The following is a 15,451-nucleotide window of genomic DNA, read 5'->3' as shown; positions in this document are numbered from 1 at the left end:
CATGTAATTGTAACCCCTCTGTACAGTATTTTCACAATAAAAAACCCAGCTAATTCTTTACAAAAAAAAAAAAACAATATTGAGTACCTGAGCATTCCTTCTCCAAAGCTAAACTCCTATTTGCTTTGTCATATGACAAGGCAATCATGAGCACTGCCATATTACCACGTGGCATCACACAGTCAGGGCATGGGCAAGAGGATGTTTAGAAGCTGAAAGTGTGTTCTGCTTAGTCTGAATCTCTGTCAGCTAAACAGGGCAGAAGGCCAGATGGCCCCAAACCTGTAGCCTCCCATACATTTTACACACATTTGGAGTTCCTGTTTTATAGAATCAATTGTCACTACTTCCTTTTAACTCTTAAAACTCCCTTATTCCAACTTAATGCATTTCAATTCTCCCATATAAAGGTGACTAATTTAGTCCTATTTTTGAAAAAATCCCAGTGAAAGAGATTTTTGTCAGTAACATTTCAGAATGTAGCGTTCTAAAACTGTTTCAGTTTCTGTTTGTTTTTATTGGTAAAACAAACCGTCCTATAATTATTTTAAGGCCACAGTAAGAAAGACACAGTTCATACCTTATCAGAATTTGTTTTAGACCTTATCAATACTTATCTTGTAGAAGGCTGACTCCATGTGAAGTTTACTTTTATGAATAGCTAGGATATAAGAGAATCAAATTCAAGGATAGTTTGTAACATTCTTCTAGAAATTTACTTACAATGTTCTAAAAGGAAAAAAATCAGAGATCTTTGTTGAGATGTAGCTTTCCTTGTCCTCGCTAAAAAAATGTATTGGAACTTGTATAATATCTTTCTTCAGAGAAGCTCTGAGAATGTCTATTTGTTTTATGAGGCAATCTTGAAGTTCAGAGAGACATGTGTCTTATTTTTTTTTCACTTTAGAAATTAATTTTCAGCCAGGCAGAGCTACATAGTGTGACCCTATCTTCAAAGAAAAGAAAGAGGAAAGGAAGTAAATGAAAGGGAAAGGAGGGGAAGAGGACAAAGGGTACAAAACAACAAAAGGAAATTAAAAAATGAATGTGTGGTATTTTGTCCTGTTTTTGTTTTAAGAAATGAATTTGTAAGTTACCTAATGGAGAGCCCTATTCTTTATGCAAACAACATGATAAAAACTGAAGATGATTCAGTAATATAAGCTCAAATAAAACAAAATGGTTATGGGCTCAAACTAACGACAAGAGTAAACGAGTAAGGGCCTCTTCATTTAATTTCATCTTATTTTTTAAAGTGCCTGTTTTGTGGAAGGAAAAATAGAGGATATTACTTTAATTGCAAATATTGCCTAGTTAACTTGGCAAACAGAAAGTTTAGTTACCAAGTAATATGACAATGAGTCATTCAAACCACAAGTCATTTTATCAAAGCTGTTAGTTAAAATCTACTTCCCCCTGAAAAAGAGAAATGTCGTTGAAAGAAGACACAAAATGCTTATGAGCTCTACCATAAAACCTAAGCAAGCAGAAAGCCAAGGTAGTGATGATGCAACACTGATTCACGGGGAAATGAGGAAAGCTTGAAGAAGGGAAGTTCTGGGGGTAACAGCAGATCTGACCATGGTCAGATATAGAGGGAAAGATATAGAGGGAGAGGAAGAGAGCAGCAGTAGAGGAATAGATTGTGAAAATAGACATGTGAAATACATCTGCGGGGGAACCAGCCAGCAGAATCTAGATCTAAATCCAAGTACCTGAATTTAAAATAAAGTAAGAGTCTGAAAAGATTGCAAGCCTAGTCATGTAACACCCAGAGTTTCTGTATTTGTTCATCACCTTTTCATCCTCTGTAAACCTACTAAGCAGGTCAATGACAGCAATGTATTCTTTCTTGTCTTGGTCTAAATTCTATGAGCAATTTAAAGAGGCTGTGAATTGGGTAAGTTTATAGTGAGAAGAGCTTATTGAAGCAGGATTGACAATAGGTCTTGTCATTCTGCTCCCTGAAGATGCCCTTTGACAGCTGTGTCAGGCAGAAGGCACACACAAAGTGCTCGGGATGGAACTTGTGCCCCATGGCACTGATGCAGCGGCTGGTGATGGGCTGCCCACATCCATGGCAGAGGGTTCCTCGGCGTTGGTGGTAATGGAGCTCACAGAATGGCCGTCCATCAAGTTCAAAGAAGGAGCCAGTAGAAAAACTGCTAAAGCAGTCCTGGAGGTAGAGAGAAGATAGAGAAAGGGAATGTACATACCAAGAGATAAAATGTCAGCAAAGTAAAATGTTTCTGCTTTGAAATTCCTGCCAGTGTCTTCTGGGAGTAAGGATTCCACTCAGGTCCTTGCCAGGTGAAGACCAGATTGCCCACTTGTAAAACCGACAAGCAAATGCAATGGGTGCCGCCTCTCATTTCTCCTTTAGGAAGCCCCACAAATTCCTTCTCGGGAGTGGTGACACCTCTTACTTGATTTTTTTCCCTCCTAAATGGAAAAGAGAACTGAGAATACAGACCCCACACACAAAGCACTCTGGGTGCCACACAGTATCCATGGCGGACAGGTAGTTTTCCAACACTGGGCAGTTGCAGCCACCACACTTGGGTGAGAACATGGCTAAGAAATCCTTTCGGCAATATGGCTTCTTGTCCTTCTCATGATAGCCTGAAGAGATAAAAATCAGGATACATAATTGTGGTTTGAGCCCTTAAAGCTATGTTGGAAGCAAGAAGAGGTCAGCAATCTAATTTTCCCAACCTCAGTGTTCTTATATTCAGAGCCAGGTTAATTAAGGATACCTATACCAAAGGGCTGTTGAAATAAATAAGAAAGGTAACCCAGGTAAAATGTTTCAGCCTCGCAGATGGAGGACAGTTGGCATTTAACCCTTGCTACTCAGTGCCTTTCTATCAAGTGTTCAGATGGCCTGGAAAGACCTTCATATAGCTGGCTTCTTCTTGCTACTTGGGAATCAGTTCAAAGGTCATCTTATCGGAGGGGCATCTCTTTAGTCCTTCTTTGTCGCCTCATCTCTTACTTGTCTTTACAGCATTTATCATCTGAAATAATCTTGTGGGCCTGTTTCCCTCACTCAACATTAGCTCTGAGATACACTGATACGTTGTTGGTCTGGTCATCATTTTTTTCTCCAATATATAAAACAGAAGCTGAGAAAAAAAATAGTACTTTATATTGTAAAATAAAATATTACTGAATGCCGGCCATGGTGGCACACGCCGGTACGCAACGAGGAGGATGAGGCAGGGGATCACCAGTTGAATAATAATTTCAAAATGGATCCACCATCTAAATGTAATCATTCCAACTGCAAAAATACTTGGGTTAAAAGTAGATAGATTCACCTTTAATACAGAAATGAGAAAACTACCATAGATAACGCTCAAATTTCAAATTTTTAAATGTGAATGACTTACACATAGATAGATAGATAGATAGATAGATAGATAGATAGATAGATAGATAGATAGATAGATAGATAGATAGATAGATAGATAAATAGATATGTATGTGTGGATATATATATATATGTGTGTGCATATATATATATATATTCAAAGCCACTTACACGTGTGTGTGTGTGTGTGTGTGTGTGTGTGTGTGTGTGTGTGTTTTCAAAACCACCTTGGGCAGGAAGTCCTTGAGATTCTTATCTCCAATCAACTGCCAAAAGCCAGAAGTAGAGCTATATCTCAAGTGGTAGATCACTAGCCTTAACCACCTTGGGCAGGAAGTCCTTGAGATTCTTATCTCCAATCAACTGCCAAAAGCCAGAAGTAGAGCTATATCTCAAGTGGTAGATCACTAGCCTTAAACAAAAAAAGCTCAGGAACAGGCCCCAGGCAAGCCCTGAGTTCAAGCTCCAAGACTCTCACTAAACATATATAAAAACAAAGGCTGGGGGATGGGAGTTTGCTTAAGAGAAGTGACCCACCTGAGCATCCTCTCTCAATAGCACCTAACTATGCCCTCTCCTTCAACATACAGTTAGTAGTTATTGGCTACTTTTCTTGTCTTTGAATATATTTGAATATCCTTACCACCACAACAGAAACTTTCCATTTTGTCATTGTATGTCAAGGACCTATAACAGAACCTGACACATGCATCATAGTTGCCGAATAAATAGTTGTCAGGTGAGCAATCTTAAAATAGCAAATTCGTGACCGTTGGCTCCAGAAGTATGTTGTGGCTTAAGAGTCTTGGTACACTATTGCCTAGAATATGTATAAATAGTTGAACCACCTGGTCAGGAATTCTTAGTACTCACTCAGAAAGGTGGCCTACAAAGAATATGAAATTATCAGCAATCCCAACTATGAAACAGTTGCTTTATACTGTTTCCAATGCTTTGTAGGTTTTCAGCCTACAAAGTCCAACCATTTGAAGTAGGTTTTAACCCTATTTTACAAAGGAGAAACAAGAAGCTACAATCAATTAGTCAGTGAAAGAGCTTCAAATCCAGGCCTAATTTCAGTGTCATGCCTCTGACTTGAATATGTTCTAAACTTGATCTCTCTTTGGGAACAGATAGTATCAGCTGATCACAAATATCACAGCCACAATAAAACAATATGTAAGCAAAGCATGCGCACTTACCTACCCAAGAAACATTCTTTCTACTGTATACTAAGTGGCCAGGTCACAAGATTGCAATAACCAGGAATTGGGACCCAAATAATATAGGTGCACTTTTCCTTGTGTCTCTTACTGTGCAACAGTAATGCTAGGTTTGCTTTGCTTTCTTATGAGAAGCAAACAATTGAGCAGAATTCTGAAGCCTACACACCTAATAATCTAAACTAATAATGGTATAAATAGGCCACCCTGTGTTCCTCCTCTAATCCCTCCAAGATGCGGAGGAGCCCATATCACCGGGTGTTCGTTTTGCCTTTTCGGATGACTTCCAGAGCCACTTCCAAGGAATGGATACAAATCCTGTTATTTAAGAAAAACAAACACCCACAACTCTCTCTCTTGCCTATGTGTAGCACAGTATTTCTTAAGCTTTTTATGCATCACTCACCTAAGAACTTGTTAAAGTGCAGGGTGCTGGGTCCTGTCCCCTAGGATTTCTGAGGCACTAGTTCTAGGATGGGATACCCCAAGATTTTGCATTCTGAACAAGGCTCTAGGTAATGCTGCTCCTATATAAGGCAAGTGACATAAATCTGAGCCTGTCTTTATTTTGGTATTACTTAAGAAAGCTAAATGGCATACCACCTAACCTAGGAATGACCCTCATCTCAGGCCTATCCAGGGCAGTTATTCTCAAGAGTAAGTCAGTGGGGAAGTAACAGCCACTGTTCAACCCGGGCAAGTCTCAGGAGAGGAATGAAAACCAATCAGCCAAACTTGCTGCAATACCCCTGCACCTAGTAATCCAACAATTTGACAAAGTTTCAGCACTTTCCCAGAGGCTCACTCTGGGGCCAATTACCTCTGAAGGATGGATGAGTAACACTGACAATTAAAAGTGCCTCACAGAGAGAGGGAGGAGGCTTTATTCTGGTGAGAGTTTCAGCCACAAGGGAAATTAGGGAGCACCTACATGGCTTGGATAATGAACAATTTAAAAGGCAGGTAGGCACAGAGGACCTAGCCCCTGGAGGACGATGCTAAGGACCAGTGTGCTTCAAAACTTGAGGCTTAAAGAGGAATGCTCTGAACTGGAACAGAAAATGCACATGAATTTAATTTCCCAGGAGGCTCTTGGGTTAAACTGTCATTATTGAAACTCACAGTGTAACTATGTGACTTAGGATTAAAGGCAGGAAAAACAGAAACGCAACCTAAAAGAAGCTTCTGTTTAATCAAAAGCCCTTTTTGTCAGGTGCCTCAATTAATAAATATGTTAACATGCAGTTTCATGTTTACATTAAGTCATAAATTACTTTATCAGCCTGTCTGTTTCAAAGGGGCCCAAGTCAAGAACACCAAACCTAGCTATACTTTCATTATACTTTCTAGTTACCCTATATTTCTAACTAGTTGTATCTAACCTGTCCTTACTTTAAATGGGCCTATAACCTGTTGTTCAGCCTCCCAGTAACTTCTACATCATAATTTGTTGTGGACTGTATTAACTCACTGACTAGTCTACTCAACTAACAATTCCCAGATTTCTATGGCTATATTTTTGCTGTGATATATTTTGCTATATGATTTAAATTAACTCCCAATAAAAAGCAAACACATTGTTTCACTGAAGTGCAACCTGGAAATGAAATACTTAGCGATTTATAAGATGCACTGGCCAAGCTCCAGTGAAGAAGTAAAGCCCTTAACAAGTACGTTATGTCAGTGCTGCTGGACCCAAGTCTGTTGTCAAGCACCTCATGTTGGTACTAGGCAAGCAAAGAGATTCAACTACAGGCAAAGATAGTCTCCAGATAGAAAAAAAAGGACTTGGCAGAAATAAGATCCAATTTTAAATCCTATCTCTTCAATCTCCTTCTAGTTGTATGACTTTAAGAAAATAACCTTGCCTTCCTAAGGCTCAATATTTTCATCTACCAATAGGTAAAATGTGAAATAAAACTATTCTCACTAGGCTTTAGTGGAGGTCAAATGAAGAGCAGTTATCAATATTCATAATACTGTAATATGCCTGGCATTTAGGAGGGTTTCCATTTTAGAGGCTTCTTTACTCTTTCTTGAAACATCACTAATATGACAATCAAGGAATTATTAAATATATATATGGAGAAAAAGAGAGAGAGAAAGAGAGAGAGAGAGAGAGAGAGAGAGAGAGAGAGAGAGAGAGAGAGAGAGAGAGAGAGAGAGAGAGCCACAAGGACAGGAAAGATGCCATTAAGGAGATAGCAGTAAAGGTCTCAATTACAGTAGGTTATAGGAGTGGCAACTAAGCCAGGCCTTGGTGCATCATATCTGTAATCTCAGCTTTTTAGGAAGCTGAGAATGGGAGGATTATAGTTTTGTTGGGGTTTTTTTCCAGGGCTGAGGACAGAACCCAGGGCCTTGCGCGTACTGGGTGGGCACCCTTCGCTGGTCTAAACCCCCAGCCCCGGGAGGATTATAGTTTGAAGCCAGGCTGGGCAGAAAAATTTTCAAGCTTCCACCTCCAAAATAACTGGCAAAGAAAACAGGGCTAGAAGCCAGGCACCAGTGGCTCAAGCCTACAATCCTAGCTACTCAGGTGGCTGAGATCTTAGGGTCACAGTTCGAAGCCAGCCCAGGCAGGAAAGTCCTTGAGACTCTTATCTCCAATTGAATTGCAGAAAAGGCCCAAAGTGGTACTGTGGCTCAAGGGGTAAAGTGCTAGCTTGGGCAAAAGGAGCTCATGGACAGTACAGAAGCCCAGAGTTCAAGCCTCAGGACTGGCAAAATAAAATACAATAAAACAAAACACAGGGCTAGAGGCATAGCTCAAATGCCAGAGTGCCAGCCTGGAAACTACAAGGCCCACAGTCCAAACTCCAGTGCTGAAAAAAAAATAGCAATTAGTGAGTTGCATAAATTAGAAAACTTTACAGACAGGAGATGGTGAAAAAAACAACCTCCAGCCCTTCTGAGTTCCATAATATCAGAGAAGCTCAGGAACTAAATGTATAAAATACTCTTTAAGGCTAAAAGTAGGCTTGGTTGCAAGTTTGAAGATTCACTGAAAAATCAGATGTCCCACCCTACTACAAAATACACTGGTTATTTCTGGAAAAAGTAAACCAAAGACTCGATATTCAGAAATATTAAGTGTCTTGAAGACCTGTGATCATTCTTTTTTTTGGGGGGGGGGGGTTTTCCAGTGGTGGGGCCTGAACTCTGGGCCTGGGCACTGTCCCTCAGCTCTTAAGCTCAAAGCAAGCGCTCTACCACTTGAGCCACAGCACCACTTCCGGCTTTTTCTGCTTATGTGGTGCTGAGGAATCGAACCCAGGGCCTCATACATGCAAGGCAAGCACTCTACCACTGAGCCACCTTCCCAGCCCTTAAGTGTCTTGAAGAAAGTAGTCAAAGTCTCTACCAAAAAAAATGGAAGCAAAAGCTGACATAGTGAATGATGGAAATGCTATTCCTTTATTTTGTTTTATGACCTAAGAGAGACTCTCTCTTTCATTAAAATTGACTCAAGAGAAAGGACTAAAACAAAGTAGAGGCTTGACAAAAGGGCTATAATTATCATACCAGACTACTATATAGTTGAGTCCGCCAATCAACAAGGTCTATATACCCATAGTGAAGGCTTCTAATTAGTATTTGGTGGGGGTGGGGTGGTACTGGAGTTTGAACTCAGGACTTTCAAGCTTCCTAGGCTGGCACTCTACCAGTGGAGCTATATCTCCAACCCTGCCTTTTTGCTGGTTATTTTCAAGATAAGTTCTCTAGAACTTTGCCCGGGCTGGCCTCAAAACCATGCCCTTTCCACTCTCAGACTTTTGAGTAGCTAGAATTACAGGTGTAAGCCACTGTTGCCCAACTCCAATCAGTATTTTATTGTCTCATTTTAAATCAGGAACAACAATCAAGGATTAGCATTTGACAAATGTAAAGAAGAAATATATAAGGTACCAAGAGAAAACAGAGCTGCAAGGATCCTCAAAACAGATATCCAAAGACTATTTGCATAAAGCTTGAACTCTTCACTCACACTGATGATATACAACAGGCAAAGAGAAAAGAAAATCATGAAAGGGATTTCTATTTAAAATTGTAGGCTTTCTGCTCCTTAGGTCAAGAAAGGGATTTAAATCAGACCACTGTGGAAATGAGATGTGTGTGTCCTGACACTTGTGGGATTCAAAGATGGTATCTGATTCATCTCTAGAAAAAATCCATAGGTGAGATGGGGCCTAGGACTACTGAATAGAGAAAAGCAGTTGAAAATTACTTACAATGCTATTGGCTACAAATGTGTCAGTTCCTCATGTTTCTTATAGGAAAAATTGAATGAAAAGATGATATGGAACTAGTTTCATACTATCTGATGATCTAATCACCAGAAGCAAATAATTGAAATGCTGTGAATGAAGAATCTTTGAAGAGTCTTATTCAGAAAATTGTCATCTAGGGCTATGTAGTCTATAGACTTCTCCCTGTTTTCCTGGAGTGCTTTCAAGGGTTCAGATCTTACATTGAGGTCTTTGATTTGTTTGGAGTTGATTGTCATAGAGGGTGAGAGGCAGGGGTCTCAGTTTCAGCCTTATGCATGGAGACAACATGTTTTTCCCAGTGCCATGGCATATGCATATGAAATATCATGGTGAAACTCTATGATACAATTAACATACATTAAAAATATGAAAGCTGAACACATATAGTAAGTTTAATTAGAGGGCATGTATCAGTGGGGTGAGAGGATAAATGGTGGGGTGGGTGAGGGTGAGCAGGAATGAACTATTTTATAAACATGTATGAAAACAGAACAGAGAAACCTGTTGAACTTGTTTAAGAAGGGGGAGAAAGTATAGGGACAGTGATAGGGACAGTGGAGAGTTATACTTTATATTTCATTATACTCATTTTATGGGAGTATCACACTAAAACCCCTTTATATAACTAATACATGCTAATAAAAATTAATATTTTAAAAAAGCATGCCTGAGGAACTGACTTACTGCCAGATGTGGCTGACAATTTTGAGAAGGATTTCACAGCCCTCTTAGATAAATAAATTAGTGATAAATACAATAAAACTAAGATAATTAAAGTATTCAAATGTGTCAGGCTCTGAAGGCTGACACCTGTAATCCTAGCTACTCAGGAGGCTGAGATCTGAGGATCAAAGTTCAAAATCAGTCCAGGCAGGAAAGTTTGTGACACCCTTCTTCCAATTAAGCACACACATACATACTCTCTCTCTCTCTCTCTCTCTCTCTCTCTCTCTCTCTCTCTCTCTCTCTCTCTCTCTCTCTCTCTCTCTCTCTCTCTCTCTCTCTCTCTCACACACACACACACACACACACACACACACACACACAAAGCTAGAAGTGGAGGTGTGGCTTGAGTGTTAGACTGCTAGCCTTGAGTACAAAAGCTCAGGGACAGTACCCAGACCTTGACTTCAAGCCCCACAACTGGCACAAAACAAAACCAAGCAAAAGTGTTCAAATGTTAACTCTAGGGTAAAAATAGAGTTCTACCAAAAAAATCCATAGTAATACTATGACCTTACCTTCCTGAGTTAGGCACTGTTGTAAACAATATGCTTATATTCTAAATCTTTATTACAACCCTTTAAGGTGGCAACTATTATTAAGCCTATTTTACAGATGAGAAAATAGAAGTATGGAGAGGGTGTATGACTTAAACAACATCACATACATAATAAATACCACAGCCTAAATTTGACTGAGGCAGTCTGACCCCCAACATCCATGTGCTACTATTATCATGGCTTACTAAATGGCTTCACAGTGAGCAGTATTTGTATGATTGTCAACAAGAACACAGTCAATGTTTGCCTAACCTCTAATTATGACATAATTATATATTGAGAGAATAGGAGAGGAGAAATATGTGAGTAGGGTAGTAATAAAAGTCTCTACATCTCATCTTCTCTGATAGAAAGTCAATATATAATGGTGTGTTAAAAATAATCTATAGTACTGTTATTTTAAACAGACAAATAATTTGGAAGAGGAAAACAGTTTAAGTCTAGGGAAGGGAAAACCAAGACACTCTTTTTCATATTAACCTTAAAATAATAGTTGAATGTTAAAACTATACATTTGTATGTTTTTGACTTAAAAAAATTTAAACAAGCTGGGCACCGGTGGCTCACTTTGTAATCCTAGCTACTCAGGAGGCTGAGATCTGAGCATCATGGTTCAAAGCCCGCCCAGGCAGGAAAGTCTGTGAGACTCTTACCTCCAATAAACCATCAGAAAACCAGTGGTAGCGCTCAAGTGGTAGAGCACTAGACTTGAGCTGAAGAACTGAGGAACAGTGCCCAGGCCCAAAGTTCAAGCCCCATGACCGACAAAAAAAAAAAAAAAAAAAAAAAGCAAGAATTATAAATGTTTGGGGGAAAAATAGAGAGTGGTAGCAATGTAGGACTGAAGAAAGCATTGAGACCACAGTGGATGGTAGGCCTCATGGAAGAACATAGCTTGCCTCCCCATCACCAGCCCCTTCTTCACCAAGCCTACCTTCTTCACCAAATACCTCCCCACAGTGAGAGCAGAAGAAGTGCTCTGGATGCCATGTCTGGTTCATTGCTGTCAGCACTTTCTAGAAAAAGAGCACACCACATGGTCAAAGATGATCAGGCTTCTAGATGAGTATTCAAAAAAAAAACTAGTGGGAGGGGCTTGCTTACATCCAAAATGGGGGCAGCACAGTAGGCACAGCGAGGAGAAAAGAGATGGTGGTAGTCCTTGGGGCAGTAGGCCAAGCCACTCCGCTCAAAGAAGGGACTGGAGCCAAGTTCTTCTTTGCAGTGAGTACAGATGAAGTGCTCTGGATGCCACGACTGCCCCAGAGCATGAATTACCTGGGGAGAACATGGAAGAGTAGTACCATGAGCAAGGGTTTCGTGCTTGTTTGACTCTAGAATGCGCTCTTCACACTGTATTCCATGTCAGACAAAACTCCCTGTAATGCGGTCTGTGGTCATACTTAATAAATAGTAAAAAGGACCTACTATCCTGACTAATCTCCCTGATAAAAGCCTATCATTTTTCCTTCTACTGCCCAAGGAGTGGTAGAAATAACAAAGAACACATTGGTGATAAAGAGGTAAGCTCAGCCTTTGCATTGAAGGCATCCTTGGAAGATAAATAAGTCAAATGGTGCTTACTTCTCACCTCTGAGCATCTCACAAAATCAGTTCTAAAAGCTCTTTTTTTTCTCATGGATTTGGTGAAGGTTGAATCCAAAAAAAAATCTGCTGCTATGATTTGAAGTTAGAGTCAACTAAAAACTGCCATCAACCAATTTAGATCTGAAATGCTGGAGTACAGGAAGAAGTAAACAGGGTCGCTCAGTAAAAGCAATACAGGAAATAGTTAAGAACTCAGGAGTATGTCTTCCTCCTTCCAAATCGTCTGCCTTTTACTAGACCTTGGTCGTGTCAGTTAATCTTTCTGAGCTTTCAGTGTCTTCATCTTTAGAAAAGGAATACTAAGGATTTTCTTGACTAGCTCGGGGACTATTAAATGAAGAACTATCTGTCAAGCACACAGTTTAGGGCCTAGCACAGTGTAAGTGATCAGTAATCATTAGCAATTACATTCTAAAATATCAGAATATAAGGAAAACACCATCTTTGGTGGGATAGAAAGACAAAAAAACACAAGACACACATGCTGTAGAATCAACACTTTGGCCAACCCTACCTTTCCTGCGATTGGTTTCCTACAGGAAGCACAATGGCCTTTGGGCACTGTGGCAATCCCAAGGTCTTGTAATTCCTGCTCCAGATCCCCAAGCATTGAGTCCAAGGAGGCCTGGTGATCCTGCTTGTCCGGTAAGTGCTTCTTGCTGGCATCTGCTTTCACTACAATCTGGTAAATGGAAAGAATTGTGAAGAGATCAGCCTTCATATACTAAAAGTGAAGTGTATGAACACAACTCCTTAAGCTCACCCCTACTGACTGATCTTTTGGTCTTCTAACATTCCTCCAATGTACTGTATACTGCCAATATTTTGACACAAATAAAAAAAACACTTTCATTGTTCTTTCATTCTAAATTTTCAGGCCAAATGAAATCTGACCAACCTCTATCTATTTATAAATCTTTAGATTATAGAAAATTGAGTACATGAAGATGATACCCTCTTCCAGCTCTATAGTGACCTCAGCTGATAATCAGTCATCTTTCTTTTATTCACTTAATCCACAAGGTTTGTTGAACATTTAGTTTGTGTCAATCATTGTTCTGGGTACATGGTATAAAGCAACACATAAGACAGAGCAAGTCTCTGACCTTGTGAAATTTGTATTAAATGGATGATTGATCAACAATAAACAATTATATGCCATAATGTCAGGTAAAGAAATGCTGCTAAGTTTCTATGGAGATAGAAGTGATGGAAGGTGAGATAGTAAAGAAGAATGGATTTAGGTATGGATGATCAGAGAAGGCCTCTCTAGAAAAGGCATATTTACACCAACAACAACAAAAAAGCCATAAGGTCAGTGAAGATAGATAAACTGACTGAGACTAAGCCTAGCAGAAGATAGCAGAAAGCAAGACAGGGGTCACACGAGACCCTCGGGGTAACAGCTTTGGCTTATCCCAAATGGAGCCTTTGAAGGATTTCAAGCATGAGAGTGAAGGAAGCTGATTCACATTATCCCGTAATGGCTGAGTGGAGAGTTGGGCATTGAAAAGCAAGATCAGATGCAGAGACTGTCATATAATGATCAGTCCAGGGACAAGGTGGTGAAAAGTGGTCAGAGAAGGCAGTCTGATGGATTGGAAGTAAAACTCCAAACTAATTATGATTAACTCCAAAAGTTCCTAATTGCTATAAACCTCAAAGGGAAACCCTCACATAATGAAAAATAAAATGCCTAACTTGTCCTTCAGCATTTTATGTCCTCATTTCTGACTCTATTTCTTTCTAACTGGGAAATGCTACCATCTACCTAATGCTTAACAGACAGGATACTTAAAAAAATCCACAATGGCTGTCCACTGCCACCACATCATCACATCAGATTTGCTGTCACAGAACTCATGTTCCAAGAGATCAAGACACAGGCCAAATCATTAATATAATATAATATAATGTCCTACTATCAATTTTGTCTATCACTTTCAAAAAATGATCCAATTTATTCAGCTTGATTGCAGGCTTTAGCTAATCAAAAAAATATTATCCATTAAAGAACCATGTTTGTGGTGTTTATTCATTTTCCTTCTAATAAATACATGGTACCCACAGTGTGCCAGGCACTGCTTTAGATCCTGAGCCTCAAAATCAAGATCCCTGCCCTCCACATTCTTATACTGTGTTTTAAAAGTATTTCATAGTTATTTCAAAAGTGTGTGTCAAAGCCTCCAGCCAGATTTATAGCAGTTGCATTCTCTACCTTAGAAATTCTAGATATTGCCAGGTGCCAGCGGCTCATGCCCTGTAATCCTAGCTACTCAGGAGGCTCAGATCTGAGGATGGTGGCTTGAAGTCAGCCTAGGCAGTAAAATCCATAAGACTTTTATCTCCAATTAATCACCAAAAGGTTGGAAGTGGAGCTGTGGCTCAAACTGTGTAGTGCTAGCTGTGAGGAGGAGGGAAAGGGGAACTCAGGGACAGTGCCTGGGTCTTCAGTTCAAGGTCAGCACCAAAGAAAGTATTGTAGATATCTCTGATCTCCATTCCCTGCCAGGCCACAAGAGCTTGCCATTTGTGCTCTACAGGCAATGGTCTGTGGGCAAGAATGAGGAAGCAGATTTTTATCTGCATATGGGCTTGCAATTCATTCATCTTACTTAGGTTTCTCTAGCACTGTCTCTGCTAGCCCACTGGCCTCCTCTCTTCTGCTCTATCAGGTCTCTAGCAGTCCTTCTGCATCATCGGGTCTCCCGTGGGTGTTCCCCAAAGAATCACCCCAACTAAAAGGACTTTTCTTACCTCTGTATGGCCCAACCCTATTCATTTTCAGAATCCATCCCAAGTCCCATAACCTCTCCAAATCCCTATAGTTTGCTCCACATGTTTTGTTAAACCACCTGCCTAGTATCCCTCGGTAGCATAAATGTTAGAAAGGCCTCAGATCACCAAGTACACGCCAAGCTGACTGAGCTCAGGACCTGCATGCACCCTATTATCTTTTGTGCCCAAGTAACGTATGGCACAAAGTTGAGTTTCTTCGCTGAATTTGTAAATGCTAATTTAGAATTCCTTTTTTTGTATTTTTTTTAATTGTGAAAATACTGTACAGAGGGGTTCCCGAGCAGAGAAATGCAGAGCTGATCCCCACAAAGATAAGCTGGTGTCCCTCAGGACCTGGTTTATCATCCAGACTGTACCCACCTTGTCTTGCATTTCAGTCAAGTGGGCCATGAGTTCATCCAGCTGAGCAGCTGCTGGGGTTTTAGGTGGTGGTAGTGATTTCTTTGGCTCTTGGATTTCACTAGGAAGAGAGAGAAAAAAAATCATATTAACACACCCAAACCCAAATAAATTGTAAGTCACGTATATAAATGACCAGAAAATGTGATTTTAGCTATTAACCAGTTAGATGTGAGTCTAAAACCAGACAGAATCAAACAACAACAACAAACCGACCAGGAGCCTGACATGGTGGCACATGCCAGTAATCCCAGCTATTCAGGAGGTGGAGATTAAGAGGTTCATGATTTCAGGCCAGCAGCAGCAAAAGTAAAGCACAAGTCTCCATCTCCCAGCTCCACGGAGATGTAGGTAGGAGGATAAAAATTCAAGGCTGACCCCTGGCAAAAAAGACATAAAACCTTATCCCAAAAGTGAAACTAAAAAACACCAACAACAAAAAACGTGGGAGGGAGAGGGCTAGCGTTGTGGCTCGTGATAGAAAGCCTGCCTAGC

The 15,451-nt window shown here is 40.1% G+C and overlaps 1 protein-coding gene across 2 annotated transcripts in view; it reads right to left on the bottom strand.

Moving 5' to 3' along the window:
• Window positions 1-690: 690 nt before the first annotated feature.
• Window positions 691-15,451, bottom strand: part of Lpxn (leupaxin) — a 31,865-nt gene continuing 17,104 nt past the window's right edge. For both annotated transcript variants that reach the window (XM_070032269.1, XM_070032270.1), the window contains exons 5-10: window positions 14,918-15,017; window positions 12,273-12,440; window positions 11,255-11,428; window positions 11,085-11,166; window positions 2,474-2,622; window positions 691-2,176 (exon numbers count right to left, since the gene is read on the bottom strand). In XM_070032269.1, the coding sequence (XP_069888370.1) occupies window positions 1,907-2,176; window positions 2,474-2,622; window positions 11,085-11,166; window positions 11,255-11,428; window positions 12,273-12,440; window positions 14,918-15,017 (943 nt within the window). In that variant the 3' untranslated portion in view covers window positions 691-1,906. The remainder of the gene's footprint in view (window positions 2,177-2,473; window positions 2,623-11,084; window positions 11,167-11,254; window positions 11,429-12,272; window positions 12,441-14,917; window positions 15,018-15,451) is intronic.

Source organism: Dipodomys merriami, unplaced genomic scaffold (genome assembly GCF_024711535.1).
Source record: "Dipodomys merriami isolate MVZ:Mamm:240054 unplaced genomic scaffold, mDipMer1.0.p SCAF_21, whole genome shotgun sequence".
Classification (NCBI taxonomy): domain Eukaryota; kingdom Metazoa; phylum Chordata; class Mammalia; order Rodentia; family Heteromyidae; genus Dipodomys; species Dipodomys merriami.
Note: the sequence above shows the minus strand (reverse complement) of the source record. Positions and strands in the feature narration are given on the sequence as shown.